General features: G+C 42.0%; 2 protein-coding genes across 2 annotated transcripts in view; both read right to left on the bottom strand.

Annotated features, from left to right (window-relative positions):
* Positions 1-671: 671 nt before the first annotated feature.
* On the bottom strand, positions 672-9,956 carry ice1 (KIAA0947-like (H. sapiens)). Its single transcript, XM_084027894.1, has 20 exons — positions 9,776-9,956; positions 9,521-9,579; positions 8,880-8,991; positions 8,704-8,780; positions 8,561-8,598; positions 8,356-8,438; positions 8,181-8,257; positions 7,956-7,993; positions 7,738-7,820; positions 7,603-7,639; positions 7,344-7,400; positions 7,150-7,233; positions 6,612-6,988; positions 3,780-6,287; positions 3,504-3,672; positions 3,166-3,326; positions 2,773-2,963; positions 2,503-2,603; positions 2,297-2,395; positions 672-1,421 (listed from the first exon to the last, which is right to left on the bottom strand). The coding sequence occupies exons 1-20, from the start codon at positions 9,863-9,865 to the stop codon at positions 1,240-1,242; spliced, it is 4,623 nt and encodes a 1,540-aa protein (XP_083884020.1). The 5' UTR covers positions 9,866-9,956; the 3' UTR covers positions 672-1,239.
* A 3,446-nt stretch (positions 9,957-13,402) lies between these two features.
* adamts16 (ADAM metallopeptidase with thrombospondin type 1 motif, 16) overlaps positions 13,403-18,602 on the bottom strand; it is a gene marked incomplete at its 5' end in the record, with an annotated part of 47,412 nt that continues 42,212 nt past the window's right edge. The window contains 6 exons of the mRNA XM_084027423.1: positions 13,403-14,825; positions 14,945-15,092; positions 15,347-15,562; positions 15,703-15,759; positions 15,884-16,078; positions 17,072-17,276. Of these exons, the coding sequence (XP_083883549.1) occupies positions 14,710-14,825; positions 14,945-15,092; positions 15,347-15,562; positions 15,703-15,759; positions 15,884-16,078; positions 17,072-17,276 (937 nt within the window). The 3' untranslated portion in view covers positions 13,403-14,709. The remainder of the gene's footprint in view (positions 14,826-14,944; positions 15,093-15,346; positions 15,563-15,702; positions 15,760-15,883; positions 16,079-17,071; positions 17,277-18,602) is intronic.

Genomic DNA, 18,602 nt, shown 5'->3' with positions numbered 1-18,602 from the left:
GCTTTACACAAGATGCACATCTCCCCCCTCCCCCATATGTGTTGATTTAACTCCATAAACATAAATCTTTTTAATAATAGTGCTGGCATCTTTAAAAACATTCTCTCACTAACAATAATTAGTAATAATATGCGATTTTAGATTGAATATTGTAATTTATTACAAATATCCGTCTAATACAAATCTTGAATAATCCGATTAATATTTGTTATGTTATATCTATTTCCTTGTAGGTATATTGAGCAACAAAAAACGGAGCAAAAATCTTTGTATGGCCACACATTTAGTTAGCCAATAGAGCTGAATGTGAACGCTTTTATTTTGAAGAAATTGTAGCTTTTATGTTTCACCACTTTTCACAGGTCAGACCCGGCAAGATAAAACGTAGTAGTTGAAGTGATTTGGCTGGATCATTAGTAGCTGCCTTTATCACCATATTTTATGTCAATGGTAATGCTGCAAGCCATAAGGTAGAGCAGCCCCCACCACCCAACCCAAGAAATTACGTTTTTATTATTAATTAAAAAATAATTAGTTTCACACAACTAAAAAGGTACATTTTAAGTCAGTATATGAAATGCATATTTCCATAGGGCAACTTCAAATTGAAATGAGGCAGTTAGGGAGAGAATGCACCACAATAGACAAGATTTCTTTCAATATGTAGACATTTTAATTCGAAAAAGTTAAATAACCTCTGAAACGTTGAACTGTACAAAAATATTTTCTGTGGCAATCTTATTTTTCATTTAAACAAACAGCAATGGCTCATATTTACAAACACTTGAATGAAGAAACATATATATATAGCAGCGCCACGGTTAAAACAGAACACGCGGGACTACATATTTTACAATATACAGTATTACCTGAGTACGGCAAAAAAAGTTCTGAAAGTACATTTATCTAACATTCTTCTTTGTCTCTAACGATAAAAATGTAGACAGAGATTGCTACAAAATACATTTAAGTAATGTATCCATTTTAAAGTAGAAGTGCACATGAAATAACACAAATAAAATGTTTGTCTGAGTGTTTGTGACAGCACCTTTTAATTCAGGATTTCCTATGAGCTTCCATGTATGAGGGAGAGCACAGCACCTAATTTAAACGTGCCAGAACAGTAAACAGCTCGAACACAGGTTGCCAGTCAGCAAATTAAAATGAACTTGGAAGTGCATTGTGAGATGTTCTTTCACCCCGTCCTTAAAATGTTCGTGTTGATTTGTGCAGCGTCTCTCAGCTAGTGACCTGTCTGCAGACACAAGCTAACTGGTTAAAGCAGCTAGTAACAGCAGGGGGGACGCTCTGAGATGTTTCTCCTCTCCATTCTGCCAGGGCATCCAGGGCTTGTTTGGGATTGGAGGGGGAGAGGTCGTAGATGCAGAAGATGGCTGCTAACTGGACTTCCCATGGCACACCTGGGGGGAGGGGGAGGGGGGGTAAACATCAGATTTGTATTTCAAAGATCTAATTATAAAGCAAGAAATCTCTGACTGTCTATATGTGGGCATGTTCTTTGCTTTTCTCAAGAACCATTTATCTGATCTACTTCACACTTGGCAGGTGTTTTGCTGGGGATCCGAGGGAGCGATTTTCAATAAACGAGTGAACGGGGAACGAGTGTGTAGCAACGGGGGCCGGCATGTCCGCAGCAAGCAGACTCATTGACTGCAGTTGACATTATAACCAAACTCTCCTTCACGTCCCTGAAGTCAATAAAACAGCAGCAATTCCAATATGATGCTGAATAGTTTAATAGCTCGTTATATTTGAATTGCTACATCTTGAGACTCTAACCTTAATCTGCAACAAAACCACTAACATTTCTCTGTCAGGTACATGTTCTAGCCCTACTGCAATGTTTTCCTCTGAAGGAGAAGTACACAGATAGCAGTAGGCTACACTGTTGTGCTGCATATTTTTTGATTTTTGTAAGCTATTTTTGGGTACAATGAGTTAGAATAATAACACACTTTCATATCTTTAACATCAAAACATCCTAATAAATCTATAGCTGTTAGTGGCCATTTCACTCAGGTCCCCAGGCCCAGGTCACCTAACTTGCCTCATGGTAAAGTGGAACTTGTTTCTATGAGCGCTTCTTGAGAAACCTGCGAGTAGCAACACAGGCCGAGCATTCCAGCCGTTTTGAATGGGAACTGCACTAGTCACGATCAATGAAAGGCATGTCACGGGCAAATTGGCAGCACTCTTAGCACACAACAGAGGACGTGTATTAGTTATAGTTAAACTCAATCATTCTGTATTCACCAAGGTTTCTCATATTTCATACCTTCAGTGTGTCCATGCCGACCCAACGTGTTGATGACGTTGGCGACGGTTGACACGGAGGAAACACACCTCTCTTTGATTCCCAGTTGACCGAGGCATCCTATTTAAAACAAAAAATGAATAAATACAATTCTCAACCGTCTCTTGGTGATCATTATATTACACATCTTTTCAGGTTATGGTTAGCACCGGGGTAAATCAACCAACCTATGAGTCGGAGTACAGTGGCGACGGTCACATCAGAGACGGGGGCTTGTTGATCTCTGGGCTGCGTCACCCAAGTGTTCATTAAAGGCCACAACTCCTTGCTGTCAAAGCAAAATGAACAGATTAGCACGGGATTACAAATGATGGTTGCTTACAAAAATTGGAAATTTCTTTAACCAAGCTTCACAAAGATGATTTGGATTTTGTTGGGAAGACAACTGTAAATGCAATCACACTATAAAGCACCGCAAGTCAGAAAAAGGTACATACCCCAATAAATGATCATAGGTCCACTTCCACTTTTTGTGTGTACAAAGGAGTTGCAGTGTTAAGACATGCTGCCAAGCCTCAGTCCCCAGGTCATGCCCGTACCAGCTGTGTTTAATGAAAGACGGGCTTGACCCGGACCGAATAGTCGAGAGGGTTCTGGAGATCAGCTTGTCAATGTCACAGGGAGGACTCTGCAGTTATCAAGGGAGATACAGGTTTAGAAATGGGAACGCAGAGATAATGTGATAAAGATAATCAGCTGACACGTAAATCAAAAGGAAATTAATTAAATGGAAATGTTTTCAAAGTTAGAGGATATACGTCAGACAAGCTAGATTTGAGTAAAATGATCTATGCAGCATGACAAATGTAGAGCCCAATCAAATACCTCACCTTCTCCCAACCGAGGAACGCTGAAAGGCAGCTGAGGAGGTTTTCTTCTGCTTTCAGTTTGGTGACGGTATGTATTGCCTGGCACAGACAACTACTGTGCGAGAGAACCGAGGGCCACGTTGTCACCATGAACAAAATCATCTTAGCAGAGTCAGGGAAATCTGCAGTACAGAAGGGACAATAAGAAAGGAAAAAGGGATAATCAAATTTAAGCTTAAGTGGTGCCAAGAACAATGACTTTGGATGAAAAGAAAACCCACGAGCATCTAGGTGCAATACAGACAGTCACGTGTGTGTGTGAGGGCTTTAAGAAACGCAGCATGACACAAACGGCTAACCTTCTGTGAGGAGGCTGTGGGCCAGGATGTGAGCCTTCTCCCAGTCTCTCTTCTGTCTACAGATCCCTGTGTAGACTCTGCACAGGGCATGCATGGCGTTGCTGCTGAGGTCTCTTTTCTCTACTTTCAGCTTTTTCAGGATGGCCAGCATCATATCATCTGCATTAAGCTGAAGACAAGAGTGAGAAAACATGCATCAGTTAATTAATGCAAAGTGATCAGAGGGTCAGAATTAGGCAGAGCAGCTGAATAAGCCCAATAAAGCAGTATACTCACCGAGCTGCCTTTGCAAATCTCAGAGATGACCTCCTTCTCCTCGTCTCTTAAGACAGGCTTTTTGGGCATATTACCGACATACAGGTGGCTCTGAATCACAGGCAATAAATCAAAACAGGAGTTCTCGATCTTCTTTAAATAGTTAACTGTAAGATTTTGCTCTGCGATCTCTCCACCATCAACTGATGGAACGGTTGTCTCATTTTTGAGCAGTTGGAGTCTCTGAGTCCGGGGTGAGGTGGTCTCATTGCCACTGTTTGAAGCTGAAGAAAGCACCTGCTGGCGACTGACAGCAGGAGCGCAGTTATCCAGCCTTAGACATTTGCTGCTTTTAGGTTGAGGCAAACCGACGGCCTGCCTTTTGACTCCTCTCGTCTCCGTCTTGGTGAAGGCCGTTGAAGTGGAGTTAACCGTTTTGAAGCAAGACAGCTGACTGTCGGTTGTCGTAGGCAACGTTCCGCTCTCTGACGAGCAAAGGCCGACGTTCCCTCTGAGAATGCTCAGAGTTCGGGCGTGGGCAGAGAGCTCCGGATACATGGTGTCGAGGATCCTCATGGAGTTTTCCTGAGAGGGACTGGAGGACGACGACGGGGAAGAATTCATCGCCGTTAAGGGCAGCCGACCTGGGACCGGCACGGCGTGTTTTGGAGTGGCAGAGCCGAACTGAAGTGGCGATGAAGGCACGCCGTTTGGAGGGAGTGGACTGTTTTGAGATGAGGATCTCAGCTGCTGTCTGTTGGGTGTCAAGTGGGCCTGAACAGGAGTGCTAGGCGAAGCCAGTCTTTCCATGGGAGAGGGAAATGAGAGTTTCTCAATAGCCTGCCTTGGATTTATTGATTTGCCTGCCTTTGTCGGTGTGCTCAGAGGGGTTAGGAGACAAGGAAGTGGGGGGCCCATTTCAGAGAGAACTTGTCCGATGCATTCTGGTGGCGGATGTGTAGTTGAACCTGGGCTGGATTCATCCTCTCTGATAACACGCAGGCTTTGTTTTTCTTCTGTACACGACTCCAAATCCTTATTTTGTCCATTGGTGGCAGCAGCAATCTTCAATGAGGTAGCAGACGTAAGAGAGCGCAACTTATATTTGTTCGCTTTATAGTCATTTGCTCCTGTGTCGTCCTGAAGCAGCTCTTTGACGGTAGCCTTTTCAACACCTCCTTCATCCCCTAAATTGGGCACAGCCTGTAGAGTTTCTTTGTTCACTGACACATGATCAACGTGAACACCGTTGTTGCATTCTTCAGAGTTTGGGGGCGTTTCCAAAGTCTGCAATTCTAATTTGGGTAACAGGCATGAAGGACTCAACCGCCTGCCCACAGAATGCATATTTTCTTTAAAAGATTCACAGTGAACAGCTTGAATTTCAACATCCGTCATCTCCATGTCGACATCCGTTTGTGAAGGAATTTCAGCATTTGCTTGAACAGATTTCGGGCCAGCACGGGACTCATAATTTACTCTCTCCAACAGTGGCGACTTGGGAGGAGACGGCGGCCTATCATCACCATTTGACTCTGAAGTAGAAGCTGCTGCGTCAACTACGGCGGTTTCTTGCGCATCGTTCCCATCTTCCTCTCCAGGTTTTACGGATGCATCACTTTCACGCCTCTCTTCAGCATTCGTAGTCGAGCCACTAATGCTGTCATCGCCGCCGCTTGACAAACAGGGTTTATTGTCTGGTCCGTCTGTGTCCTTGCCAAGGCAGCCTTTATTCTCATCTGGGCTGCTCTCTCCCAGACCACAAGAATCCTGATGACTTTTTCCCATTTCTGGACTTTTTTCTGGATTTGTAACCTCAGCTCGTGTCACAGAGTCAATGGATGTCGAGGAAGTAACTGAGGAAGTAACTGTAACTAACTGTTCATCTCCTGTATGTTCAGAGAGTGCAGTTGTATCACTCATTCCGGATGCCTCTCCACCATCAGGAGTGACTGTTTCAGCTCCAGTAACATCACTAGGGCTTTTGTCAACATCCACTTCTGTAACAGTCTCCGACTGAGCTTCTTTTGCTTTTCCAAAAGCATTTTCATTTTCAGAGATGCTATTTGGGCCACCGCTACTGCAATTTACACTGCCGGATGGCTCTCGACTTTCAGGAGTTAATGAGACCACCTCAACCAAAATTGTAACGTCTGATGGGGAAGAAGACGATGATGCCGACACTAAATGCTCTTCTACTGGGTCCTGCTGAACCCGCGTGTCTTTTTGAAGATGTATTTCTTCAGTATCTGTGCTGCTTTTGTCCTCCGTTTCAGAAATGCTCCTCAACTCATTTTGTCCCAAGTCTTCGGAGTCATTTACTTTGGAAATATGTTCCACTTCCTGTGTTGTGACCGCTGGCGAGTCCACCTTCTCCACTGTTGGAAGTGCAGGAGATTTTGGACAGTGGCTCGTTGCTGATGTTGTGATGAGTAAGGACTCTTCTTGTTGATGAAGAACAGGTTCTGGGATTTTGGGATGGTTTTCCTCTTCCTCACCAGTTGTCTCTATAGATTCCATCTCTGTGTCCTAAAAGAAAGAAAGAAGAACATGGATTGAATTTGCAATAATATAAAACTAGCGTGGCACTGTAGGAAGAACCAGGCCAACCACAAGACAAGATGAATGACTTATTTAACACTTTACTACTGGAATTACAGGAAATATTCACTAACATGTTATACAAGGAAATTCTGAGTTTTGCATCTTTCTCAACTGATGTTGTTATGGAATTTTTAGGTGACAAATAACAGACATGGCCGAATTATTGCAACAAAATGGCTAAATGTAATAAAGTCTCGTGACAATGAGACATTAGTCGATAATTTAAAGAACCATTTGCATGACACATACCTGAATTCTCACCAAATCTGGCAGTGGCGATATGCAGGGAAGCATTGGTTTGAACCACGCTATTATCTCCCTAACAGATACGTCGGCGCAGCCCCGGTCAGTCGATGACACCTCAATTTTGCGTTTCTTGGACGATCGCTTGCTCTTTTTGGGAGTGTCCATTCGCTTCATGGGACTTGTTGACTGCGGAGATGCTTGCTGCTTGTTGGCTTTCCTCCCACGAGGAGAGACTTTTAACTGTGTGAAAGTGGCTTTTGTTTGCATGGGGTAAGTGTGGGATTCACTGATCTTGTGAGAAGAAGACTGGGGCGCGTTACTCAGAGGAGAGTGCAGTCTGTTTTTTGGGGAGGAGGGTAGAACTTGCTTGGACCTGGACTCTGAAATTACAAGAATAAAAGAGAGGATTGCAATAAATTCATAAAACAATTTAAGACATCTAAAGAAAATTGGAAAAACCAGAAGTGAATACACTTGTTATGTCAGTAATAACACAGATAGATATACAGCTTGCCAAAAGCCGGCGTGACAGATGTCTCACCAGGTAAGTGCAACACCTCTGCAGTGTTCTGCTGCTGAGGTTCCACACACGCCCACAAATTCTGCAGCAGCGTCTGGATCTTATCTGAGAAAACAGACATAAACATTCACATGCTGCAAAAGAGAGAATTACAACAATCTGCATTTAGGGTTAAAGCAGAAGATAAGATCCTGAAATGAATGCTGATTGCATACCTTTGTCAATTTTAGGCTCCTCAGGTACACTTGCTTGAGTTGACGTGTTCTTATATTCTGTCAAGAGAAAATTCAGATATGGCTTGAATGTTAATTTAAAAGTAATTTTCAGTCTGAAAAAGTTTCAGAGACTGAATTAATTATCATTATATTAGAGCCCTTGTAACATAATTTCCAAAGTCATTTGGAAGAATGTTTGCTAAACAGCAATGCATCCATTGTAACAATGTATTTGTAAATGAAGCAGTTACTTATTTACCTTTATTCCTTTCTCTTTCCAGTTTCATCAGTCTTACCTGCCAATTAATTTAAATGATATACAAAATATGGTCACTTGATTATTATTGAAAAATACTTCCATCAATTTCCCATTTAAAAACAGTAATTACTGCACCTGGAGGTCATCAATATTTCTCCCCAGCAGGATCTTATCTTTGGTCAGTTGGGATATTTGATGGTTCTGTTTGGAAACCGAGTCTGAAATACAGAATAAAATCATGTAAAGCTAAAACAACCAACCAAAGAGTGTTTGCATAAAAACACAGCTTCAAGACATGTTATGAACATAATATAATCACTTAAGTTATAAGAACTCCAATTCTCAATACCAACCTTCGAGCAGTCTAACTTTGTTCTCAAGGTTTTCTTTTCTGTTGATGAGAAAACAACCTTTTTAACACAATTCATATCAAATTATTTCCTCACAATCAACCACAAATGTTTATTAATGTAGCATAAAGTTCAACAAAGTCTCATAACAAATAACACAAAAATAAACATGCGGAGAGAGAAAGACATTTAAGAATTGTCATCTGTAAAGTAAGTGCACGTCCTTACATGCTTGTTGTCTTGGCGTTCTCCTCTATCAACTTTTCAACTCGATCTGCTTGTGCTTGAGATTCCTTCAAAGATGTCTGAAGAGGCGTAAATTAAAACTCATTGTCATCTCTTTCGTTGTCAGTTTGAGTTTACAGCAGATTCAAAGGACTCAAGAGAGCACTGTTTTGCTTACCTGCGTTTTCAGCAAATCATTTTCTACCGCAGCCTTTTCCCTCCTCAGTTCAGCATTTTCAAGGGACTGTGTTTCTATCAGTTCTAAGAGGTCAACAGATAATTTATTTAAAAAAAAGTACAGCCTTGAACATATTTTAAAACATAGGATTTAGAAGATATGCAAGTCTTAAAAAAGGTACAGCATGTGAATGGATGCTAAGTACCTTTCACATCCTTAAGCTGGTCTTCAAGCTTCTTATTCCTTAATGGTGTGAGAAATATCAGTTAATAACAACATTTTACCACAAAGATAATCATTATTATATAATTATCGGCATTGTAATACTTAGACGTAATCATCACTCACTCTGCCATTGTCTTGCTGTGCTGCTGCTTAAATTTCTCCATCTCTTCAGACATCTGTCCATAGCTCTTAAGAGCACCCTATGAACAAAATACCGGTAAACATAGTGTGATTATCAGCACGACGGCAGAAACAATCCCCAACATCCCTTAAATGTCATTCAAATGAGAAGAGCATACCTTCTTTTCCTCCAGTTCTGCCTGCACAGATTCATAATCTACCGTCTTTTTCTCCAGAGTAACCAATCTGATCTGCAGCTCCTCCAGCTGTTGCTGAAGTCTGATTGTGTCTCTGCATAAAACACATTAACGACAGGAAGGTGTTAAAACCAGTTGCATGTAACGTGAAAGGACACATCGCCTGTGTACATCTATCCTTCACAAACTAGATAATATAACTAAGATAATATAATGTATAACATTGAGATCAGTTAGCACAAGGGAGTCTCTCTTTTTTCTCTCCAAAAGGTGGTCAACAGACAAACTGACCACAAAGCTACAACGTGACACAGCAGTCTTGATATTGACATACTATGCTATACTAACAAATAAATAACAATCACATGTATAAACTGTTTCAACGTGGCGGTTATCTAATAACGGTTAGAAACGTTTAAATCCAGCAAAGATTATAATTATTATTCCATTTAGCTGGTTTACAGCTGATACCTCGGGCTCCGTAGAAATGTCAGTGGCACATTATTGACCGGCGTTACGATGTTTCAAAAGAGTGAGTCTTCCAAGTGTCCATCTAAATAACGGTTAGCCAGGTTAACTGTAGTTTATTCATAAAAAAAACCCCGATAGGAATCATTACTCACTCAGAAACCGTTATCTTCTGTTTCAGTGCCAGAAAGGAGGACACATATTCGGTCAGGCTCTGGAAAAAGAGGCGGGGAGAAACAAAAACAAAAACAGGGAAATCTGGAATTAACGTCACCAACAACATTCACTTGAGCTGATAAGATAACAAAGATATGAATCACGTCACAACGGTGGGATAATGTATTGTTTCGGTCTACATATAGAGAAAACGCAACTTTTAAAACGGACTTTTCTGTGGAACGTGTTCTGACCTGGTGCAAAACAGAGCAGTTATGACAGTTTCCAACCGTTGCGTCCGCGGCGATTGCTGCCATTTTCGACTGACTGTCCCCTGGCATCATGATAAGACAGATTCCACCGAAAACCTCACAGCCGTTATATTATATTTTATGAATTGACGACCATGGCGGCACGAATTCCACTAGCTCCAAAATAAACTTCACATTTTCGCGTCTCCCACGTTGACCAAGGACCCAAGCTAGGACCCCACAGGGAAAGCGTCGTGAAATGCCGGTGAGATTAAATTAAATATGTCTTGCTAGGTATACAATTTTCCCACTGTGGTACCTATCCAAATAAATGTGACCAATACAGGTGTTCAGTTATGTATTCATTTATTTTTTCGTTGAAATATTATGTTTTGGGGCATTCGGATTTTACTTCAGGCAGGTTATTCTGGCAAATGCGCAACTGAGTGTACCGACCAGTAGGGGCAGTGTAACCGTCTTATTCATACTGTAGCCTACAACGTGAATGTTACTCGTTGTATTGTTTACAGTTATATGTTACGTTTTCGGACACCGCAAAGAGAAGTCAGAGAAGGCCTAACTTCCGTGAGTCAGACACAATAAAAGAATAGGTCTCCCTACACTGCTACAATATCAAATCACAAAGAAGCCTACATACACTTTTGAAGATGTATCTAATGCTGTAACCATTTTCGTTGCCGTGCCTTTCCCTGGTGGTCTAGTGGTTAGGATTCGGCGCTCTCACCGCCGCGGCCCGGGTTCGATTCCCGGTCAGGGAACTGCCTTTTGAAACCTCACTAAAACCATATTATAATCGGATATGAATACTACCTGAAAAAAGTTACCTCTTGTTCACCTCTAATTGACACAGGGTTGTGTGCACGGTTAATGTAGTTCATTTATGTCACGTATAGTTTATGTGCATTGTGTGTTAATCTCCTATACAGGCAGCAGAGGGTACTGTTGCACAGATAATAACAGGGTTCTTCGCAATCTATTACACCTCCCCCCACCCCCCTTTCCGTCTCTCTCTCTCTGGCTCATGATTCTGATAGCTGAGAGGAAACAACCAAAGGTGCTAGGATTGTTGTAGGTGCATCCTGATGGAAAGATAATAACCCTGTAACTTCAGCTGAACCCTTTGAGTGTCGCCCCAAGGCGCAAGAGCCAGATCTCTCCAAAACAGATGCAGTCAGAGATAGCATAGTTTCTTTAGTGGAAAGGGGAGTGTTGGGCATGCTTTCTCTCTTCCTGTCCCTCTCTGACAGATAATCTCCTCTGTTACCTGACATGGGTTAGGTAACACTTTGGATGTTGCCAGATTTGTCTCGATCACCTTTGTTATCTACAGGAAGCCTTTGTCTGATCATTATCTTTGTATAAACAAAATGCCTCATCCTGCTAATCCCTTTCTTCTTGTGTGGTTGGATTTTCCCCCCTCTTCTTCTTCTTCTTTTTTTGAGCCGCTGTAGCAAATTATACAGAGAGAGGTGGAAATAAAGTTGCGGTCAAATGAAAGTCAAAGTATAAGCCATTTAAGCAATAAATTATGAATTACTGAAATAAGATATGAATGTTTGAAGAGTAATAGAAAAACTGCAGGCTACCACAGGGCTAACTGAGATTGACAGAAAGACACATGCACATTGGCATTCACTCCTACCACAGTTTAGAGTTTCCCAGAACTGCATATCTTTGACCAGCGGGAGGAAACCCTAACAGACAGCGGGTGACAATGCAAACTTTAGGCAAACTGCAATATGACGTCCAAAAAGTTCTCAAGCACTAGTACATTGGTAATGTTTATGTTGCATTAAGCATACTTCCATTATAGCACTGTAAAAGTATAATTAAAAGCACTTCCAAATATGAATAATGCTTTATAACAGCAATCATACTATAAATCATTTTATAATGACTAATAAGGTCAAGTATCAAAGTAGTTCACAATTTTCACTTGCTGCCATTTTTTTCTCTCTTCTATTCTATATGAGATAGAGTTTAAACTTTACAGGGATGCAAAGTGGCTGATGACAGTGCATTCCAGAAACTTGTGGGGTGGGGGGTAGGGTAGAGTAATCTGACCCTGTGTGTTTGTGAGCGTGAACGTGTGTGTGTGTGTGTGTGTGTGTGTACGTGTGTGTGGTGTGGCTTTTGTCAGCAAACTGGCATTAATTAATAAAACTGTTTTGCATCTCTGAACTTCTTTCAGACATCTGTTTGTAAACCACACACACACACACACACACACACACACACACACACACACACACACACTGGCACCATGGCCTACATTAATTCAGTAATACTGTGTCTACACACACAAAAACACACAGACAGTGTAGCACGGTGCCCACAGCTGACCAACTATAAATCAAGTATAGAGAGGTGCTTGACATGGAAGAAACCCCTTTTTTTTGTCTTTATACCCACCTCTCCCTCTGGCTCAGTCCTTGTCTTTCTCACAGCATTTTTCTATGACAGCACCAAATACATGCCCTCCCTCCTCCCTACTTTCAACTCTATGTCTCTCTTCTCACACTCTTCGTCTCTCCTCCCTCACACTCTCTCTCTCTCTCTGTGAAGGGGAGTGCCCCGGAGGATTATGACAATGGTGATTTTGTTTTGGGCATCTGTGTCTACTTGACTTGTTGAGAAATGACTAAAGAGTGAAGCCCAGACACAAGATGTCATAGGTGATGAAATGGCAAATAGTCCGTTGGCAATACTTTTAGCCTTATGTGCTGCACTCCATTTCAGACTGAGGACAGGAGCTTAGATTTAAGCTACGGGGTCATTTCTTAAGTCGTATTTTTCTTATTGTATCATCATGTTATGACATGACAAACAGTATAATGCTCATTTGTGGTGTGGTGGTGTTGCGTCAACCACACACACGCACACAATGCCAGAAACAAATGTAGATTTGCCAGAAAGAAACTTAAACAGAATGACAAACTCTGCAGTTCCCCTCAGATCGCTCGAGTTTATTAGCCTTTTCAGCTCATTATTTCACTTTTTTTTTTTTACATCTGCACCAAGTTATTATTTCTAAGCAAATGTCTGTATGTGTCCTGCACACAACACAGTTAGGGTTTAGCTGGTGGACACATTAGCTGCTAAAGAGCAAGGCATTTATAGTTGGTGGTGACCAAACATAGAGCTAAGAGGTGAATGAGTATGGAGAGGTGCAGTCCTTCCCTTTCTACTGTCCTCAATGGGACCTTATTTTGTAAAAAAAGAATCTGTAGGGTAGTCAACAAGAGAAATAATCAGTCAACTACATCTCGTCTTGCACAATGCACCAACATGGCCGTTAGCACAGCTTGTTAGCTGTCTAGGTAACTCCATGTTCCATGCACAAAATGTAACGTAATCTTTCCTCATGTGTTTTTTATCCAGTGAAATTTTTATCTGTGGGAAGCAAAGGAGTGAGTACATCTTAACCTGGTGGGCAGAAACACAATTTAACAATTCCTAAACTAGGAACTGATCGGAGGGATCAAGTTCCCGTCCTGAGCTTGTTTCCCCACCACCCTGGTAAGTTTGAATTCACTCACACTGACAGCTGAGCAGCTGAAACAGGAAGAAATCAAATGGATGAAATTCAGGACTCATGCCACACTGTGATGCTGACATGACACACATTTGTTTATTGTTATTTCATTTACATTGTAAAAAACACATTGAAATCATCTGTCTATTTGTGCTTTTAACCAAAACCAATATGTAATGCATTATTTGTGTCATATTAATGCATGCAATACCCGACTTGTGTAATATTGTAGGACAGCATGTTCGTACCTTTTATCATTAATAAAGATTTCCACTCGGCAACTGTTGTTAATGTTAACATAGCTGAATTGGGCTTTTGACATCACATTTTTTTTCTTCAAAAATAAAAATAAATGTTTATAATAAAAAAAGGTGCAGTTAGTCAGCATGAAATCCTATTAAACATAATACAAAATATGAAGGTAATGGGCTTAAGGTAGAGTATTAAAAGGACATATTTATACTGCTTATTAATACAGTCTTCCAGCAACGCTGTATTGTAAAGCCAATAAATAAAACAAACAATACTGTACATGGGTCACACAATTCATTTGTTCTTTCATGAAACTTGAGGATTTCACATTGATTTGGTGACAGAAAACAACTTTGTAGCACCGCTGAGTATGAAAGTCAGTTCACGCAGCCCCGACCCATCTCAGAATAACCCTCCTATATGTATGATTTCGTTTTCATTTTCCTTTTATTTTACATGACAACACTAAGCTTCCTGCTATTGACCAGCTATTGAGGAAGCGCACTTTGATTATTCCCAGTCTGTTTTATATCAACCCTTACAGTACAATTATGTTGTCCTACTTGTTTCTTTGAAACATCCCTTTTCATTATCAGACGCCAGATTTTCGAACTGATCAAGAAATGCAGATGTTGTCGCGTGGCAGTGCTTGAAACCTTGTCACGCCTTCTTCTCTGTTGGCCTGCCATCATTGGCCTTTGGTTGCCAGGGAGATGTTGGATGTCCTCCGCATAGATTTGTTCAATTACAGTATACAATATTACAGAATATAAACAAAGCTGGGATTTTTCATGTTTTCAGTTTCTTTTGGATACGTCAGTCATATTCGCTTTAATCAAGATTTCGCATTTTTGCTAGTTCCTCCTCATACTTCTCTCCTTTATGTGTACTGTCCTGATCACTTCCCCGTGTAGTGACTCAAGTCCTTGTATCCAGATGTCCGGCATCGCAGGGAGAAGAAAGGGCACTGCAATTCTCTTGTACTTCCATTGAAGTGTCATTTGTTTTTCAGTGCTCGCCACAAGCTTAAAGCAAAAAAACAGTCTTTTCAAGCATGGACGTCAAAAATAGTCTGTTGTCTATCTAACTACCCGTCTGTCTGTGTCACAGACAGAGTTCCTCCGTGTGATTATAGGTTTGAGTTTGAACACGATTGACAGCACTGCTTTCCATAGAACTTGTGGTTGCAGACTCCATGCTGGGGCACCAGGTAGCACCAGTTGAAGTAATCCCGACATGCAACGTCTGTGGGAAAAAAACGGGAGGGAAAAATACTGATTAAAGCTTTTCTTTCTATTCTGAGTTCATAAGTTTGCACACATGCATGAAAGTAGTAGGCTACTAATATGTTAGATCTTCATTACCTTTCTTCTCAGGCTGTGGGCAGAAGTTGGTGTTGCAGGCCTGGGACATGGAGGGTTTAAGATGGAGGGCGCAGCCAGGAGAGGGCTTCCCTTGGACCAGACATTGGACTGTCCTGGCCTGAACTCCTCCTCCGCATGTCACTGTGCACTGCAGACAAACAAAGTCGTGATGGTGGACATTATGAATGTCATGTAGAACAGATTCAATTGCCTCAGTCCTGCGTCCATGCTCATTCCTGGCGTTTGTGTTTGTTCCTTGTTGGATTTCCGGTTTGTCCTCAGTTTAGTCTTTTTTCCCCTTTGCATTTTTGTAACTATTATAACTATTAACAATGCAAAAAAATATAATGCAGTGCTCCTTACATGGTTCAGTGAAGGTACCCTGCTCTAAATGAACCGTACCTGAGACCAAGGAGATGAGTGCCATTCTGCTCGAGGCGGAGGTTGAGGGAGGGGTTGAGGCTGATTGGCGAGATGATGCATGCTCCATCGGTGGACTGGTGGGGTAGTGCGGACGGGGCACTCTGCCAGGATGCAGGTCCTCTGGAGATCCACTGTGGGCTTGGGGACATGGTGGCACTTCTTGGCAGCAAGCTCTCTGTACTTTCCTGCAGCGTCCTGTATTATGGAAACCCAATATAGTCATGTAAACCAGGAGATGCCACAGTGTAACAGGTTCTTTACAAAAAAAGTCTAAAGCACTGAAATATTTGATGTACAAAAAAGTTAGTTAACAATATTACACATAAAATACACACCTTCTCTGCGCACTTGATGAAGCGTGCCTGATAGCCGCGACCACATGTGACTGAACACTGCATCGAAGAAGGAAAGGAACAGGGAAGAAATGAGTTAAAAATGATAATTTTACATACTGCATTACTAATGCAGTGTTAATTTAAGCTACATGTTTTTCATCAGTCTTTGAATTTGAATCACCTCTTGCCACGTGGAGACAAACCACTGGACTTTGCGTTGTTTCTGGCAGCGTTTGAGGAAACAGGATTCTTGACTGGTGGGTTTCGGCAGACTCGCACACAAACTGTCCGTCAGTGTGTGCGTCCGGGCGCCTAGGTTGGTGCTCGTACACAGCACCGTCCTCTTCCTCAAGCCGCTGCCACACTTACGAGAACACTGCCGAATAATCAGAAACATAATATCGATCAAATATGGTGTCTTTAAATGCTTTAAATGCTGAATATGCAGATTGATTGATGGATGGATGTCATGATATTATTGGTTGAAATTGGTTGGTACTTTCTCCAGGAAGAAAACTTGTTGTCATTTTTAAATAATATGACCAGGGATGTGATCTAAAACGTTTAAAGAAGCATTTTTAATTTCAGCTCGACTTTGAGCCGTACGTCCCTCTTCATGACTGGTAGATCAAAAACAACAGCAACAACATTTTCTCTAGTACAGTCATCCTTTTAGATGAAGCCGGGGTCAAAATGAATTAAAGATTTGACGTAATGTAGCTGTTAAATGTGTAAAGAATTTAAACTATTGCCCCAGGCCAAAGATCTTAACAAGCCAATTATGCAGAGAAAGCATTTCAATATGCCTACAATATATTCACAATCTCCTCCCTTTTTTTCCTTAATAATTCCTTTAAGGTAGTCCAACAATTCCCCAATATTAATTCTCATCCCACGCATAAATCAAAAATAGTGAGACTAATTCACTGCATAAAACAAATATGGGGTTGTGACGCACTACACCGTGCCACAGAGAACCAGAGGAGAAGTAAACGGGACACCATTTGTGGCAGGTAGTTATGGATATTCGGGGTAAAAATGGCAGTTAAAAAAGTTTAAGATTGAGACAAGTCGCCACACACAATGTATAGGAATCTGGGACAGAGAACAAAACATGGGAAGTCTCAGTGGGAACATTCGTAGTTTAAAGCCACTGAGATCACTGTCATAAAATGTGGTGAAGCCATCAAGTCGAAGGTTCACGTCGCAACAGTGTGTAAGGCTGAACGGCCAGTGTGTCACGCTGAAGTGTTTTTTCCTGCTGTGGATATGAACTGCAGCAGTATGCCTTCACCGACTTACATCAGTGTGAGCACATCGGAAATTCTTACATGACATATGCGGCCCGATCGTTTCCCCACATGCTTACCTGTGACCACGGCCCCGCAGTCCAAACCGGAGGGCAGCCATGGGTGCTGCAGGCTTGCCTCCTGGCCGGCGGGGGCTGGGCACAGTGAGAGTCGGCCAGGGCGTCTACGTCGGTCTGGCTGGTCCTCTGGACACACTGGACCTGCCGCGTCTGCTCCCCTCCTCCACAGCTCCGGCTGCACCCCCCCCACTCTCCGACAGACCAGCTGGGACAACACAACACAAGCCCGCTGAGTCAACATTAAGAGCTCCTTAATCACTCATTCGGACGGAACCCGCTGGGAGTTCACAAATTACACGATAACTGTACAATGAGAGCGATTGCAGAAGACTCCATGTGTCGTATCTAAGCGACTGCTCTTCCTCATTTCTTCAGGAATAAAACAGAAGAGACTTTAAAAGACGTTTGTGTCACAAAAGTTTAAATATGTCTTAAGTCATTTCAGTTTAACGCCCTTTCACAGAGAAACCTAACTCCTTGGCAGACAATACCAATAAAGCGATAACTAATACAAAGATGAAAACAAGAGTCTCTTTGACTAAACGCCAGTCTTCTCTGTACTTGGAGTGCTGCAGGCCTGATTCTTGAGGGTATTAGACATTTGTTCACGCTTGACTGGCTTCAGAGCAAGTCAGAACAGCCGACGAACCAGGCTTTTAAACTGTAACCTAAACCCCAGTCTTAAACCCCCTCCTCGCCTAAACTCAGCCCTCATCACTACTAAAACCAACATCACCACACATTTCCTTCATAATTACCTCAATCCGTACCGCACACTCACAAATACGCATGTTGGCCTTTTCAAGATATATTAAGCATCCTTCATATTGATTCATCTGAGGCACACGACCCCGATGACTGCTCAGTTTACGACAGTGTTGTTTATGTTATTTTTAGGGCATTTTTTCCGACACCGCGAGCGGGCAGACCACATGTCTGAGTCGCCTAATCCCAGAGCCTCTGATTCCTTCTCTCTTCCTCAACGCTCCGCTGCGTCTTTATCCCAAGTGACCCCAAACTGAAGGTGCAGCTCAGCTCAATCCCTCATCACACACTCTGTCAACCTCCCGCTATCTTCACCCCGATGTACCTCAGTCAGCCTCCTAAGATCTACCCCAAACAACCCAAACAACATCGCTGTCAGCGCAGAGCGTTGTGTATATTCACAGTCTAAACTTTATTTGGGATCATTTGGTGCATCACTTGCTTGGAATGTTGTGTAAGGGGGACGAGAAGAGTTTCGCTCGAAAGGGCATTATACATGCACTGTGGAATCTAAATAAATACGGATGGAGAAATTCCATCTGGTTTCATATACGTTATGGCTTGTCATGAGGAAGAGACGCTGTAGCATCATCAAAGGATGAGCTGAGGGGAGGATGAAGGGGAACCTAGAGATGAACATTTCTATTATTTTAAACGTTTAACCCGAATGCATACAATGCAGCACATTTAACACGCTGGCGTGATTTGTGGTTGGCCCTTTGGCGCAGAAATAGGAGCTAAATCCTCATGGAGTTATTGAATACAT

Source organism: Eutrigla gurnardus, assembly GCF_963514095.1.
Source record: "Eutrigla gurnardus genome assembly, chromosome: 14".
In the NCBI taxonomy this organism is placed as follows: domain Eukaryota; kingdom Metazoa; phylum Chordata; class Actinopteri; order Perciformes; family Triglidae; genus Eutrigla; species Eutrigla gurnardus.
The sequence above is the reverse complement of the archived record's forward strand: the minus strand, read 5'-3'. Positions and strand labels throughout refer to the sequence as shown.

What these genes read in the sequence shown, in the direction of transcription:
- ice1 (XM_084027894.1), bottom strand. Translation starts at nt 9,865, where the DNA reads ATGATGCCAGGGGACAGTCAGTCGAAAATGGCAGCAATCGCCGCGGAC. An exon ending in CCACAGCCTCCTCACAGAAG is followed by an intron (nt 3,327 to 3,503) that starts GTTAGCCGTTTG and finishes TCTGTACTGCAG; the next exon opens with ATTTCCCTGACTCTGCTAAG. An exon ending in ACCTATGATCATTTATTGGG is followed by an intron (nt 2,604 to 2,772) that starts GTATGTACCTTT and finishes TTGCTTTGACAG; the next exon opens with CAAGGAGTTGTGGCCTTTAA.